At 39.2% G+C, this 17,464-nt stretch overlaps 1 protein-coding gene across 3 annotated transcripts in view; it reads right to left on the reverse strand.

Annotated features, from left to right (window-relative positions):
• The window catches only part of CFAP57 (cilia and flagella associated protein 57), a 37,829-nt gene that overhangs the window by 13,706 nt on the left and 6,659 nt on the right, over nt 1-17,464 (reverse strand). For 2 of the 3 annotated variants that reach the window (XM_014064221.2, XM_014064222.2), the window contains exons 4-11: nt 13,918-14,125; nt 10,922-11,074; nt 9,527-9,666; nt 7,046-7,211; nt 5,549-5,662; nt 4,386-4,598; nt 3,796-3,969; nt 1,369-1,530 (exon numbers count right to left, since the gene is read on the reverse strand). In XM_014064221.2, the coding sequence (XP_013919696.1) occupies nt 1,369-1,530; nt 3,796-3,969; nt 4,386-4,598; nt 5,549-5,662; nt 7,046-7,211; nt 9,527-9,666; nt 10,922-11,074; nt 13,918-14,125 (1,330 nt within the window). The remainder of the gene's footprint in view (nt 1-1,368; nt 1,531-3,795; nt 3,970-4,385; nt 4,599-5,548; nt 5,663-7,045; nt 7,212-9,526; nt 9,667-10,921; nt 11,075-13,917; nt 14,126-17,464) is intronic. The other variant, XM_087719844.1, reaches the window with a different exon arrangement.

Below are 17,464 nucleotides of genomic sequence, written 5' to 3' on the forward strand. Positions count from 1 at the left end.
CAATGTGTAAATATTTAAATGTATACATGGAGATTAAAATAAGTATTGCACATGTTATCTATCATAAGTATAACTGGTTTCCTATATTAATAGTGTGATCCTACCCATATATTGTTACTCTGAATGGTAAAAAAACTAGCAGTCCAGAAATATGTCACAAACTAGCATGTTAAGGCAGTCATGAAGGCTTTGGAAAAAACATTCAGGTGCCAGGATGTATTTAACAAAGGTTAAAATGTAGGCAGTGATTTTTCGTAACACTTGATGGAAATCAGACTTTGAAAAGCAGGCTAGAAACAGGATTCACACTTTTGAACTCTGGTGTTGGAGAAGACACTTAAAAATACTATGGAGTCAATCATCAAAGCAATCAACCCAGAATTCTCACTTGTGGCACAGATGATCAAGCTCAGATTATCTTAGTGTGGGCACATGCAAAGAACTAAGTTTTGGAGAAGTCTATAATACTGGAAAAGGTGGAAAGAAAGAGGAGAAAAGAATGACAAGTAGCAATGTGGATGGTCTCTATTATAATGAAGTTGGCTGCACTGTTTGTAAATATGAAAGATCAGATTGGGGACAGAGCCTCCTGAAGAAAATCTATGTGGTTATTCAGAGTTGATACCAACTTGATGGCTCATCATTATCACATTGCTCTCCTGTTGCTATGGTGCATTGCAATGTGCTGTTAATATATGGATTAACACTACAATCTTTAGAGGTCCCACTGAAATTTGCTATACATGTTTCCAGGTTAATATGAGTGTGATCTATCTAGTTACATGTATACATACAGTTTTTATGGGTTCCTGAAAAGCTATGAATCAAGATATCATGTTTTTTGCAATTGCACATACATAGGCAAAAATAAACCTGGGTTTTCTCTAATATCTAAAACATTCCCTAAAAACATGGAGCAGTATGGGTTAGGAGCTAAGCTTTAGGTCATCAATGTCTAAATCTTACACTATAGACTCAATTTTAATTTCTGCTGCCATGTTTCCCAGAAAATAAGACAAGGTTTTAATTTCTTTTGACTCCCCTGAAATAAGCACTTGGCCTTATTTTCAGGGAGGTCTTATTATTTTTGAGGTGCAGGAGGTCGTGAGCGTGGTCACCTCATGGTGATGCTGTGTTTCAATATTTTCAGAGGAGGGCTTATTTTAGCGCATGAGCTCAAAAGCCCGATTGGGCGTATTATCCTGGGAGGTCTTATTTTCAGGGAAACAGGATATATCTCTGCTATGGTTCAGAGGGCTACTTATTGACTAACATTTATTGATTCTCAGATTTATGATGATCTAAACTTTTCAATTTGAAATACATATAGTAATGATTCTCAAACCTATACCTTGCAGTTATACTGACCTTCTCTTCCATGTCTGTTCTAGTAATCAACACTTCATCAGAATATGGTACCTCTCTCTCCCTTTTCAATCCCCGTCCTTCTTTGTCATATACTTTCCATATAATTATACATCCATCTTCTGCAGATGTTAACAAAAACTGATCATCAGATGTTATGGATATCTGTAGAAGTTAAAAAAAGAAGAAGCTTTCTTAACTGTGAGACAGCACTATTAAAGAGTGAGTGACGAAAAAGAAAAGCAGCAATAGTAAATATGTCCTTGTTGGAATCATAAGGACTTCTATGAAAATTGATAATGAAAGGTGGTTTTCTAGTTATTTTTTTTCTTACCTCTGAATGGCTTTTCCATTGCAAGTATGTACATAAAATAGGAATCATCATTGAATATCTTCTAGCACATCTAGTGCATCTTTTATATAATGAGATTCTGGATGTAAAGAAAGCTTAAGCAACTTACTGTCAGTTAGGTCTGTTTTTAAAATATATACAATATTCACCAGACATAACTGCTGCTAACTCAATCTGGAAGTCTGCGGTGCCATGTGTACATACTAGTTTAAAAGGTACATTCTACCAGATGTATTATTCATGATTAATTTTGACTTTCTCAGAAATAAAACAATAACACCACATTGTTATCATTGTGATTACTGACATCTGGATTCATACAGAGTGTTCTACTCCTATTATCATTTCCAAATCCCCAAGAAAAAGACCATTAGTCTAGATGCATAATGTGGACATGAATTGCAGTATAAATTCATAGGCACTAGTATGATAATAAAGAAAGCACAGGATAAATATTTATTCTCACAAAATAAAACTCGACTTTTCTTATTATTTTATCAAAGTTTTATTGCATTAAAAAAATATAAACAACCTACACTTAGGCTCTTCCTTTACTATCTAAGCAATATTCATTATACTGGCATTTTCTCTCATTGTTCAATATATATTTCATATTAATTAGGATTTTTTCCTCATTCTCATAGACACTCATCCAGTGTCTACTCTAATTTCTATCACTTCTCATGAACAGTTTCTGAACACGTCCCCTTTCCTCTTCTTGCCCATTTAATTAGGTACCATAACACCTAAGCAGAAAAGTGGAATACAAATCAAATCAAATCAATACTTCAGTTTTACAAATAAGACAAACAGGTTCATGATATTTATATTGCATATACAGATGCTTAAACCTATTAATGTGGTCTGCTAAAATACTAAAGTTTCTTTCTTGCATTTTCCAGATAAATGAGATCAGTATGGAGAGTAGCAATAGCAATAGCACTTAGGTTTATATACCACTTCATAGTGTTTTATAGCCCTGGGTCCTCATTTTACCGACCTCGGAAGGATGGAAGGCTGAGTCAACCTTGAGCCTGGTGAGATTTGAACTGCCAAATTGCAGGCATCCAGCAGTCAGCAGAAGTAGCTCACTGCGCCCTCACGCTCTTAGTAGTAATAATTCCAATTGTAGATTTATGATTCATATGCACACTTTCCTCCTCATTACTACAGAAATCTTTGGTGTAATGCCATTAAATGTATTGATATGATACATTGATGTACTATGTATATGTATGTGTGTGTGTATGTGTGTGTGTGTGTGTGTGTGTGTATTGTGTCATACATATATGTAATACAGCCCAGGTTCAATTCCCAGTAAGGGTATGGCTAGCTGATGAGAGCTAAATAGCTTGAAATAGATCTATACTAATCTCCCTTTATTTATCAGCACAAATGCAACACAAATGTAACAAAGGCAACATAAAAAAATGGCTTTCGGCATTGATGGCTCCTAGGGTGAGCCAAAAGACAGAAAAGGGAAGCAGTATGCTCCCTCCCATATTTGGGCATACCAGGGGTTGTGACACAATACATACCTATTTCTCTGACTTGATATAGGAGGAGAGCTGATAAAGGAGGAGAGCCGGTGGCTTAGTGGCTAATACATCTGCCTGATATGTAATACAGCCCAGGTTCAATTCCCAGTAAGGGTATGGCTAGCTGATGATAACTAAATAGTTTGAAATAGATCTATACTAGTCTCCCTTTATTTATTTATCAGCACAAATGATATATATATCACACACACACACACACACACACACACACACACACACACACACACACACACAAACACACATGGTATAGTACCTTAGCTCCATTCCTGGAGCCCCTAGAACACCCCAGCTGATTTTCTTCTGATTTTTCTAAGGAGATTTAAGAACTTGTTGAACCTGCCTTAAAAACCGCAGTGCAGAAGAAAACCCAATGCAAAACAAGCTGTTGGAATTCCTAAAAAGGCAAACATATTTAAGTATAGGCCCCAACCATATGAAAACTACCTTCTGTTGCTAAAGGTGGAGGGGGGGAGGAATCCCAGGAAAGCTCATGCAGTCAAAGTAATACAGAGACTTTACCTTGGTGACTGCACCAGCATGAGCTTGATACTCATTGAATTCCTTGTGCAGAGGTAATGGGTATTTCATGGACCGAATGGTCCCAGCAGACGTTCCAGTGAATACCATCCGCCCATTATGAGAGATCACAATGCAAGTGTAGGTAACGTCAAAAGAGGGAACTTCTCTCAGTATCTGAAACATACATAGCATTCCTTCTAAGCAATACAACTTTTTGTAATTGTAATTTGTAGGTGTTTCTATGTGTAGTAATTCATGAAGATTTATTCAGAACAGGATTCACTTTATACCAACCATATCTACCACAGTGAAAGCCTCATACCTGCTTTCCTCCCCCCCCCCCTGATCTGTGTGAAAAGACTGCACTACCTCCAGTAGTGATCTTTAGGGGGAAGAATCTAGGGTATCAAAAAGTGATTTAATAACTGGATTGCCACAGAGAAAATTATGAAAACTAGCACCACCAGATAGTCTCAACTACAGAAAATTAAGTACACGAGGTTATTTCAGAGCATGACCCGAACTTCAATTGATACAATTTCACTATTCCCCGCTATGTATGCATGTATTGTATGTATGCAATGGCTCACCGAAGAATCACAAATCTCCTTGATAGAATGATCAGAACCAACAGCGAAGATGACTTTTGCATCAGGTGATATTGCTACTCCACTATAGCTGCAAGACTTGAGTACGCACTCTGATTCTCGTTTGCCATTCTGGAGATTCCATTCATATACTGCTCCATCTGTGCCACAGGATACCAGTTTATAATCATCCATGCTCCACACAACTGACCGTACCTGAAGATGGCATGGGGGAAGGGAAAAATAAAAGGATGAGAATGCACAATATTCAGGCCATTATTCTTAAGCAGTGTTTTGCTTTATATTATTCCCATTTATTTATGCCACTGTTCGTTCTGTTTTTAGACTGGAATCATAGTTTTTAACCCCTGTCCTCACAGCTTATTTATTAGAAAGCCTGATGGGAACCATAGCAGATCAGGAAAAAGGCCTTTATGTGAAAAGCCAAGGGCTGCACTACAAAAAGCATTATAGGAAACCAGACAAAAACCTTGATTAATTGGATTTCTGTGTAAATATATTTACCATTAAGCAATTAATATTACTTTTCAGTCATGCATTCAATTGTTTCCCCTTTTGTCACACTGAACTTTACAATATGCCATCACGTTTTGGAGAGGTTACACTGAAAATGTTTGAAGACCACATTGTGTCTTCAGATCTTCTGTAATCCGCATCCAGAGTTAGGGAGCTGTAGGCCTCACAATTATTCTATAAATTATTATTTATGATGACAAACTACTGTTTCTCAGTGAAATCTACATGATCCATGTTTAATTTGACAGTTACATGCATTTCTAATTATGTTATTTAGCTTGGCTTGATAATGTTTTTTGCAATATTTATATCTAAATTTATCCTGTATTAGCGCTTTCCTCCTCCTGCAGGCTTCTTGTCTGAAACAGAAGAGGAACTGAAGAATCAAGCCCAGGAGGAACTCGGAAAGAAATTTGCACATTCCAGTGGAAGGAATCTGCCCAAATAGTTTAAAGGAAATACATTAGCTGCTATTGATCAACTGGAAGAGTCTCTTTCCCTTCTCCCTGATTATAAAGAGAAAAGATTTATGGAAGTTCATATTCTTCAATTCCCACTTAGAGATAGGTTCCCTCTTTGTGTGTACATTTTACTTGCATTTTACCTACCTTATAGCTCTAATCACTGACCTTACCATTGTGTCCTTTCAGATTTATGACATTGTCAAAACTTATGGTAGAGTAAATGTGAATCACATTTCCATTAACTGCTGCAAACAGATGACCACTTGTACTGAAGGTGCACTGAAGAAAGAAGCAGAAGACTATGAGAATTAGTAATCAGTAATATATACATATAATTTGGAAATTATGTAGAAAGCATCATCTAGTAATCCTGTACCCCTTTGACTGACAGATAGAACTATTCTTTCAGTGTCCCCCAACAAGCAATTTTGTTCAAAACGCTAAATTGTGTCTAGGAACATCCAAATATGTATTCAGAGTTCTTATAAAACCTGTCAAAGAAATGATCTATACACTAACCTTTTGACACATTAAACATTCAATATACTTTAGTATTCCACAAGTGCTTTCAAAACAGTTCAGACTCTATTCAAATTAGTAGAAGGGTTACCCACAGCTGCAAGGCTTGCCTCCATACTTAATATACATTATCATTAATTAGCTATACCATGACAAACCCTAATCAAATCAATGCTTACTTGCTTACTAAGGATCTGGTTAGGATTTTGATTGCCTTTCAAATAAAAGAAAGTTATCTAAAGCCTTCCATTTTGTCAGAAGATATTAACTGGATTTACATTTCATATTGAGCCATACTGTAAATTGTTTGCATTGGGTTAACATATTGGGTGAACCCATGTTTTGTGGCTTGTAAACCACTGTTACATCACTGAATGATGGGTGAATCCAGTTACTATGGTCTACTCAAACAATGTATTAAAAAAAGCATGCTTAAGGACAGTGTGTGTAATAAACCAATATTTTATGTGCGCTGAGGTATCTGACTTACCATTCCAGGACTAACATTCTTTTGTCACTAAAACATTTTCCACATGTCTTCCTTTATAATAATTTAAGTACGAAGAGAAGCAGTTTGGTGTAGTGGTTAAGGAACCAGGCTAGAAAGCGGGAGACCATGGGTTTAAGTCCAATGAAAACCAGCTGAATGACTTTGGGCCAGTTACTTTCTCTCAGACCAACCCACCTTAGAGGGGTGTTGTTGTGGGGAAAATAGGAAGAGGAAGTAATGTTGGATATGTTTGCCACCTTATGTTATTTGTAAGAACAATAATAAAGGGATACAAAGAAACAAGCATAAAATGATTCTTAATATTGCCTGCCCAAGTTGTCACATGAGCCAGCACCTACTCCAGCCTGACTAATTAGAAAGTAGATTTATCTAGCAGACTAGAACTAAAATCATAATAAGAGGAAATTGGACATCAAAGATATTTTAACTATTTTCCTTGAATGTTTTGTATTTTAGAAAGGTATATTCCCTGAATGCAGGAACGTAGCTTACAAATACAAACTACACAGTACACATTGTTGTCTAACCAGTTGGCCCTCATTTCAATCTGCTTATAAACTTTTTTCTGTGATTGTGCTTTTGCATATTTTCCACACAAGTTTCTATATCAGTACTTTTCCCTAAATGCTTACCTCTCGGCATCCTCGTACAGTGAAGTCCTTAAAAGTCCGGATATCATCAATAAGTAAATTCATCAGTCGAAGTTTGTCAGCAAAACCAACCAAAACACACAGACCACCAGGGTGAAAAGCAAGTGCATATGCCTCTTCTTGGTACTCTTTATATAAGTCGAGTGTGCTGTAGCAGGATCAGCCATGGCAATTAATGTACAACACAGTTAATAAAAAAACCCTACAGCTGGTGCTATTCTTGGCCATACTTTATGATGAAATACTGGGAAACCAAAGAGAAGGGCCACAGGGTCAAAGACTAAACTATCCAATTCAGTGCATGTAAACAAGGTAGCAAAAATAATATCACCATAAAAGAAGCAATTCAGTACATCTGAAGATTTCATGCAGTTGGAAAACCCATTGTTTAGAGTAAGGTTAAAGCTCTATTCCTGAAACCAGCTCAGTTTTTTCCCCATTTATATTTGCTTTTACATTTATATTTTAATTAATTAGCACATTTAGAACTGCCACTACTATGGCTGACCAAAGTGATATAATTTTCATTAGATTCCATCTAATTGTTAAGTTACCATACATTGATAAGCTTACTGTAGGCATTGTTGCCTTATCCTCCATTCTGTTATGGCTTCTGAAGATATATTACAATTTAAAGCAGGAGATGTATACTTAATTTCATATTTATTTGAGGAGTTCACTTGGTAAGAGAGGGTTTTAAGAAGGCTACTTATTTAGATATGTGGCAGCTTCTGACTGTAATCGTTATAAAAGTTATGTAAGATTTATTTATGCTCATTTTGTAATGAAGTGGACATCTGTAGAGATTCTCAGTCATCCAGATTATGGTTGTCTCAAAGGTGCTTTTTCAGGAGGCAATTGGACTTTCTTGTTTTTTCTTTGAAGATGTTTCACTTCTCATCCAAGAAGCTTCTTCAGCTCTGACAGGATAGTGAGGAATGCAAGGAATATTCTTCCATTCCTCACTATCCGGTCAGAGCTGAAGAAGTTTCTTGGATGAGAAGCAAAACGTCTTCAAGGAAAAAACAAGAAAGTACAATTGCCTCCTGAAAAAGCACCTTTGGGATAATGAATTGGACACAATCGGTTTTTAGCTGTCTATCATTCTCTAACTTCCAAGAGAAGAATTACATTCAAAACAAAAAAAGGAACAGAGGATAGTAATATGTGTCAGATGATGACTTTGTACAAACAAGGAATTCTTTCACTCTGTGTGGTGTAATCTAGGGTATGAAATTTTAACGGACCCCTTTGTTATCTTGTGCTGTGTCAGAAGACTTAAGAACATTTTAATGATAATATGCAATACAACATAGATATTATAAAACACTAAGTGGGAATGGTCAGCTATTTGAACAACTTATTTCCATGAGCAAAAAATTAGGAATCAAGCTAACCCAATATTTTACATAATAGTTTTGAATATTTTAATAAAATTCTATTTGCATTCTCTGACCTAATGAGAAACAACATGAACATTTCACCAAATTTATCTAAAAAATGTTAGCATTTTTTAAAATTTGGACAGCTCAAAATACTGCATGGATTTTTGCTCAGGTTTAAAACCATTATACAGATAATAATCCTTTCCTAAGCTACCATCATAAAACTAAACATAGTGCCAGTGACCCATTTCTACTGCAACTATGTATTGTATTGCAATGGGAACTTCTTTTCAGAAATATAGCATCATACATAGGCCTGGACGGGACTTTGGAGGTCTTCTAGTTCAACCCCCTGCTCAAGCAGGAGAGCGTATATAAGTAGTCCTTGATTTACAACAGTTTATTTAGTGACTGTTCAAAACTACAACAGTACTAAAAAGTGACTTGGACTGTTTTCACATGACCATTGAACATTCCCATGGTTATGTGATCAGAATTCCGATGCTTGGCAACTGACTCATGACCTTTTGCAACCTTCTTACAACAAAGTCAATGGGGAAGCCAGATTCACAACCATGTTACTAACTTAACAACTGCAGTGATTTATTTAACAACTGTGGCAAAAATGGTCATAAAATGGAGCAAAACTCACTTAACAGATGTCTCAGTCAGCAACATAATTTTGGGGCTCAATTGTGGTCATAAGTTGAGGACTCCTTGTAGTATTCCAAATCTTTCTCATCTTTTTCCTTTTCTCTTTTCTCATCTTCTAATCTTTCCTACTATCTTCTCCTATTGGTATCTTATGATTTATCACTTGTTATTTGTATCTTATGATTAATGATTGAAACTATAACTTATGACCTATTACTTCATTGTTTTATGGTACACTGAGAGCTTATGTACCGGAGACAAATTCCTTATGTGTCCAATCACACTTGACCAGTAAATAATTCTATTCTATTCTAAACAAATGGCTGCCCAATCCTAGCAAGTACATGCAATTTTCATTTATTCTATTATATTGCTCACTTAGTCAAAAGACACACGTAATAACCAAGAAAGCAGGCCTTCTTACTTTGTTTCGTAATTCCAGATACGGACAGATTTGTCAAGCGAACATGTAGCAACAAGTGGTTTGCGAATGCAGGTATCCAAGCCAGTAACAGCAGAAGAGTGTATTGGGAAGTTCAGGTATTCAAAATGAGCCGTCTCTCCCTTATGAAACATCATATGTATTATCAAACAAATACCTATATGATAGTCTAACACTAACTCTACCAAACATTCTCAATGGGATTAAATATACATTATATCTATCAGAACAAAATATGCAATGACCTTAGCTTTAAATTATCATAAAAAAAAGAAAACAAAGAGATAGCAATCTCTATAAACCTATCTGGACTTAGTTACTAGGTCCAGGATCAAATCTTGGTGGGGCACCTCTGGAAAATTCCAGGACTTGTGCTACGAGGGAAGTAAACATCCTTCCAAAAAAAATGCCAATGCCAAATCATTTCTACCCCTTTGCCAAGAAAACTGCACAGGTATGTCCATTAAGTCACCAGGTTGACTTGAGGGCGACATCACATATTTATATTGTACCTGAATCTACACAAATTACCCTCAAGTAACTTAGCTAGAAACAGGCACTTCTAAAATAGCTGCATGTTTTAAACAGATGAAATTACTCAAAAGAAACTAAAAGAAAAAAAGGTTTCAATAAAATATCCAAGCACAGTATTAAAGGAATCCTAATAGATGGTCAAGCAGAAAGCATATTTCATAATAACCCTCCAACTGGAAAAGTCTGGTCATGGATACCTGCCAATCTGTTCTTATATTGAAGAGCTGTCAACCTTAAACTGGAATCTGTTACAAGTAAATGACTCCAGCTCAAAATGTTTAGGGATTTAAAGACAAGAACTAGCAATTTAAGCTGAATTCAGAAATAAAATGCAAATGCACAGACAAAACAACATGCCCCAATTTCTGGATTGTAAAGAGCTATTTTTATTGTTATACTGCCAATTACCTGAATTTCTTATCTTCTTTAAAAGCAGTGTGTCTAACCATTTTTCAAAAGTTGCCTCTTGCCCTAACCTCATTCCATATTAAGGTATGATTGGTGAATGTTTTTCTGCAAACTGGCAATACTTAATGGGATGGAGGGGAATCTGTGGAGGCTTCTTAATGTGCCCAGAACGCTGTAATTATATTTGTTAGTACAATACCTGTAACACGATAGGGATCTTTAGTGGGAGCAGCAAAGTATAGTGAATAATATTTTAACTCAACCATGAGGATGTGTCTGATGCTCACTTATTAAGAGTGTATTCTACATTTGCAGAAATACATTTTTAAATGTTACCTGTGTAGTAGTACTTTTCATTGTTTGGTGTGAACTTATTATTTATTTATATTTCTAAACTTCCCATGTCCCTCAGAGAGGGGCTCTGAAATAACTTACTTTAGTTAACTCAGCTGATGACATGGAAAGATAATACACCTGATTTTTATTTGTGCTGATGAGAAGTGTCTCTTCTGCAGGGCTGAAGGAAATACACACAACATCTTGTTTATCTGATTGGTTTGGATCACTGCTGCATGGATCTTGAGGAATCTATAAAATAAAGTAACCACATTAGACTTTGTTTCCTTAAAAGAAAGCAGCATGGTTGCATAAAGAACTCTCTGACAAACTGAAAGACAAAAAAGATAAGTATAAAAAGTGGAAAAAGGGGGACATAACTAAGGCAGAATATCAGCAAATAGCCAAGCCTGTAAAGATGAAGTGAGGAAAGCTAAGGCTCACAATTAAGAAAGGCTTGCCACAAAAGTAAAAAATAACAAAAAAAAGCTTCTTCCAACATGTTAAAAACAAGAAAAAAAGTTAAGGAACTATTGGTCCATTGCTAGGAGAAAGTGGCAAGAAGGTGACAAGCAACAGGGAGAAAGCAGAACTATTTAACTCATTTTTTGCATCTGTCTTTACAAAGGGATAAAACAGTCCAACCTATCAAAAACAGCACCACAAAAATCAGATTAGGAATACAAGATGAAATAGGGAAGAAAATGGAAAGTGAGCACCTGTCTACCCTAGATGAGTTCAAATCACCAGGACTGGATGGATTACGCCCCAGGGTTCTAAAGGAACTGGCAGACGAGATCTCAGAATCACTGAACTATATCTTTCAGAGATCCTGGAGCATCGGGGAACTGCCAGAGGACTGGAAAAGAGCTGATGTGGTTCCCATCTTCAAAAAAGGAAAAAAAATAGATCCTGGAAACTACTGACCTATCAGCCTGACCTCAATACCAGGAAAAGATAATCAAGCAATGAATTAGTGAACACCTAGAAGTAAACAAAGTAATAGCCAAAAGCCAACATGGGTTTGTCAAAAACAGATCATGCCAGACTAAACTTATTGCAATCTTTGAAAAAGTGACAAAATTAGTGGACCAGAGGAATGGCGTGGATATAGTTTACTTGGACTTCAGTAAGGCATTTGATAAGGTAGATCATAACCTACTACTAGAAAAAATAGAAGAATGTGGGTTAGACAGCATCACCACCAGATGGATTCGTAATTGGCTGACCAACTACACTCAATGTGTAGTCTTCAATGGAACTGCATCTACATGGAGGGAAATATGCAGTGGAGTACCCCAAGGCTCTGTTTTAGGCCCAGTACTCTTCAACATCTTCATCAATGATCTGGATGAGGGAATAAATGGGGAACTCATCAAATTTGCAGATGACACCAAGCTGGCAGGAATAGCCAACACTCCAGAAGATAGGCTAAAGTTACAGAAGGATCTTGACAAACTTGAACATTGGGCATTATCTAATAAAATGAAATTCAATGGTGAAAAGAGTAAGGTTTTACATTTAGGCAACAAAAACGAAATGCACAGGTACAGTATAGGTGGCACCTTGCTCAATAGTAGTAACTGTGAAAGGGATCTTGGAGTCCTAGTGGACAACCATTTAAATATGAGCCAGTAGTGTGCAGCAGCTGCCAAAAAAGCCAACACAGTTCTAGGCTACATAAACAGAGGGATAGAATCAAGATTATGCGAAGTGTTAATACCACTTCGTAATGCCTTGGTAAGGCCACACTTGGAATACTGCATTAAGTTTTGGTTGCCACAATATAGAAAAGATGTGGAGACTCTAGAAAGAGTGCAGAGAAGAGCACAAAGATGATTAGGGGACTGGAGACTAAAATATATGGAGAACGGTTGCAGGAACTAGGTATGTCTAGTTTAATGAAAAGAAGGACTAGATGAGACATGATAGCAGTGTTCCAATATCTCAGGGGTTGCCACAAAGAAGAGGGAGTCAAACTATTCTCCAAGGCACCTGAAAGTAGAACAAGAAGCAATGGGTGGAAACTAATCAAGGAGAGAAGCAACTTAGAACTGCAGAGAAATTTAGACAGTTAGAACAATTAATCAGTGGAACAATTTGCCTCCAGAAGTTGTGAATGCCCCAACACGGGAAGTCTTTAGGAAGATAGCAATAGTAATAGCAGTTAGACTTATATACCGCTTCATAGGGCTTTCAGCCCTTTCTAAGAGGTTTACAGAGTCAGCATATTGCCCCCACAGCCTGGGTCCTCATTTCACCCACCTCGGAAGGATGGAAGGCTGAGTCAACCTTGAGCCAGTGAGATTTGAACCGCTGAACTGCAGATAGCAGTCAGCTGAAATGGCCTGCAGTACTGCACTCTAACCACTGCGCCACCTCGGCTCTTACTAGATGTTGGATAGCCATTTGTCTGAAATGGTATAGGGTCTCCTGCCTATGCAGGGGGTTGGAATAGAAAACCTCCAAGGTCTCTTCCAACTCTGCTATTGTATTTGTATTTGTAAATATATGCCTACAGCAGTTCTGCAGAAAAATAGCAATTAAAAACACATCTTAAATAGCAATAGCACTTAGACTTATATACTGCCCCACAGTGCTTTTCAGCATTCTCTGAGCAGTTTACTGTGTCAGCATATTGCTTCCAACAATCTGGGTCCTCATTTTACCAACCTCAGAAGGATGGAAGCCTGAATCAACTCTGAACCACCTCAAGGATTTAACTCCAGGCTGTAGGCGAAGTTTTCCTGCAGTGGTGTATTCTAACTAATGCACCACCATATTTAAAACTTGAATATTGATCCCTATGGGATGACTAATCATCACAGTGCACAATTCATTTGTGCTACAAATAAGCAGAATAGTTTTTTCTTGAGTGTAGTCCTATGACAAACCATATATGATGGACCAGAACTAGATGGGAGGATTACCTAACCACTTTGTCACTATCAAAAACTATAGTATGCCTTTTGTTTGGCTTGGCATAAACCCTTTCAGTCTTCTCTTTCCAAGCATCAGTTTTACTAGTCTGGTCTGGGAAATAGTGTTTCACAGTAGCAAAATGAAGAGTTATACCCTTCATAACTTTTACGCACCCGAATCTCTCGACTTTCTCGGTAACCATCTTTCTCATCAGACTTCTCAAATAGTAAAACAATACCCGGACCAGCAGAGCAAGCAAATCCCTTGGAATATGCAGCAATAGCAGTGACTCGGGGCAGAAAGGCTTGCTGCTGCCCTTCAGTGTCAGAAACTGCCTCAGTAGAGTACTCAGGGGAATTAGTAACAGGAAATTCAATGAGGCTTGAAAAGTAAATGAGACAAAGAAAGCAATTGTTAAAAATTTCAAATATTTGTTTTACAGTGTGTAAAAAATATATATTGTGCTCCTTTATTTTAAGATAGTTGTTAGATCGGGTAAAGGAGGCACACAAAGGCTTCAGTAACAACAGCTCTTTATTGCAAGTCAGGTAAACACCCAGCTAAGGAATGGTCAGGCAGCATCCCCTTTTAAAGGGATCTGTCAGATCTCTTGACCAATGGGATTCAACCTCTGTTCCCGCCGGAACAGAGGACCTTGAAGGAAACCTCTGTCAGTCTGTCAGCCGGGTTGGGGGGGGTATCTAACACTCCTCCCCTCTAGGATGGAACAATCTAACTGGTGACGTAGTCACGCAGGTAGGCAGGCTTTTGCGTAGCTCTGCCTGACCTGTGCAATTCAGTCTTGGTGTTTCCTTCGAACAAGTCGGACAGACCTGTTGCTTCCGGCGACCTGCCTGATGGAATCTCCTGGAACTTTTCACAGGCTGCAGCTAGAGCTTCTGGCGTTGATTTGCTTAGAGCTCGCTGCGGGCCTGCATTGAAGTCACATAAGTCTTCCGATATTCTTGGGCTTGATTTGGTCTTTGAAGGACTGTTATTTTTTGTGTGGTTTTGACCGGTTTGTGCAGGAGTTACACTTGGTTCTCTAAGCACCGAGTTGGACACACGGCTATGGAGTTGGTCTATATGGCTTCTCCAATTCCTACCGTCCTTGAGTTTTACTGTGTATGATCGGGGACCAGTAATTTCAATTACAGTTGCAGGAATCCACAACGTTCCCCCGGTGTAATTGTGTGCATATGCCGCGTCTCCTATGGTGAAAGACCTAACCTTGCTTGTGGAGTCAGGGGGTGTTGAGGTGGAATAATTTGGATGTAGTCTTTCTAAGTGAGACCTTAGGCGGTGGCCCATGAGGAGTTCAGAGGGGCTTCTTCCAGTGGTAGCACTGAGTGTGATGTGTTGAATGAGTATGTAGTGGTCATTTTGTGTTTGCCACTCGCCTGGGCCCATCCTATTGAGGGCCTCTCTTGCGGATCTTACAATTCATTCCGCCTGGCCATTGGAGGCTGGATGGAATGGCGCAACCTGGGCATGCCTGATTCCCTGAGATGCTAGGAATGTCTCGAATGGCATGGTCATGAATTGGGACCCGTTATCAGAGACTAGGATATCGGGGAGGCCATGCATGGAGAATAGTATCCATAGTACCTTGATGACCGATTCCGCTGTAGTGGAATTCATCAGGACTACTTCTAACCATTTTGAATAAACGTCCACAACTATGAAGAACGTTTGGCCAACTGGTCCAGCAAAGTCAATGTGTACTCTGGACCATGGTGCTTGTGGGTGCTCCCACTCCTTGGCGGCCGCTTCGTGGGAAAGCCGGTCTGGACTCCTGACAGGGCGTGCATGTAGCCACCCATTCTTCCATCTCCCTGTCCATTTTAGGCCACCAAACATAACTCCTTGCAAGAGACTTCATTCTAACAATCCCAGGATGCCCTATATGTAATGCTTCAAGGACTGCAATGCGCAATTGGTTTGTAATGATTACCCAGTCCCCCCACAGCAAACACCCATTAATAACTGACAGTTCATCCCATTTGGAAAAATACATTTTGAATTCGGCCCCAACAGGCCCCTTGGGCCACCCCCTCCACACCCAGTTCAAAATTTGTTTTATTATGTGGTCCTTTGCAGAGTGGCGTGCAACGTCACTAGATGAGACAGGTCTGGTTTCCAGGCAGTCAATGAGGAGGACCAATGTGGGGTCATCGAGGACTTCGGGCAGTGGACAGCAGCTCAATGCATCCGCTTGCTCTAAAGTGGTACCCGGTCAGTGGATGAGGCAGTAGGAATAGGCTGCTAGAAAAATTGTCCACCTGGTCATTTGGGAGGATAATGATACCGGGGTGGGACGATCCCCAGCGAGTAACCCCAACAATGGTTTGTGCTCTGTGATCAGTTCAAAATCCCGGCCATAGAGATATTCGTGGAATCTCTTTACTCCAGCTACTGCAGCCAAAGCCTCATGGTCCAGTTGGCTGTAATTCTGCTCTGCAGTGGATAATGTCCTGGAGTAAAATGCAATGGGGGTTTCGGTTCTGTTGGGCATGCGGTGGCTGAGGACAGCGCCGACACCGAAGGGGGAGGCGTCACAAGTCAACACCAAAGGCAGGGTCTGGCTGTATTGTACTAGGAACGAATCTGCTGACAAAAGTCTTTTTACAGCAGCGAATGCGGCAACCTCGGCTTTGTCCCAGGATCATTTTGGGTTCTTGGCTAGGAGGCGATGTAGTGGCTCAGCAATGGTGGCTTTCTGTTTGAGAAAGACGCTATAGAAATTAAAGAGCCTGAGGAACGCCTGCAGTTCAGTCTGATTGTGGGGTGTGGGGGCTTCTTTAATGGCTTTAATTTTTTGTGAGGTCAGGTGGATCCCAGACCCTTCGATCATGTACCCTAGGAATGTGATTTTTGGTACATTAATTTGACATTTTTCTTTTTTGAGGTGGAGGCCCTTGTCTCTGATTCTAGCCAAAGCTGTTCGAAAGCATTTCAAACGTTGCGCTTCATTTGCAGCTGATACCAAGATGTCTTCGAAATAGGGAACGACTCCAGGAATCCCCTGCAAAAGTCGTTCCATGACGCTTTGGAACAGCCCGTGGGTGATACTAACACCAAATTGCAGGCGGTTGCATTTAAATGCACCCTTGTGCGTCACAATGGTTTGGGCCTCTGCAGTAGTGCCATCTACTGGCAATTGTTGATATGCCTGTGCCATATCCAATTTTGCAAAGATTTTTCCTGGCCCGAGCGAATGCAATAGGTGTTGTACAATAGGTACAGGGTAAGCGCTTTGTTGCAGCGCTTTATTAATTGTACATTTATAGTCCACGCATATGCGAACAGACCCGTCAGGCTTGACAGGTGTCACAATTGGCGTCTCCCAGAGTGCGTGATTGACTGGGTCTAAGATGCTCTAGCTCATGAGTTTATCAATTTCTTTGTCAATTTTTGGCCAGAGCGCGAAGGGTACTCTCCTGGGTTTTAGCCTAATTGGGGCTATTGTGGGGTCTAAACTAAAGGAAATTGGGGTTCCTTTGTACTCACCCAGACTGGTGCCAAAGATGTCCTCGAACTCCTTAAAGATGGCTTCAGCGATGTCCTCCCCCACGGAGTTGACTCCGGTCACTTCCATCCCCAAAGCTTGGAACCAATCAAGCCCCAGTAGGCTCTGAAAGTTCCCGCTGACCACTGTCATGGGGAGGTTTTCGCAGAATTGCTTGTAGTTTACCCAGAAGGTGCCTTGGCCCATGATGG

This window comes from Thamnophis sirtalis, unplaced genomic scaffold (genome assembly GCF_051295495.1).
Source record: "Thamnophis sirtalis isolate CommonGarterSnake01/CBP01778 unplaced genomic scaffold, rThaSir2_p1.2 scaffold_7, whole genome shotgun sequence".
Taxonomy (NCBI): Eukaryota; Metazoa; Chordata; class Lepidosauria; order Squamata; family Natricidae; genus Thamnophis; species Thamnophis sirtalis.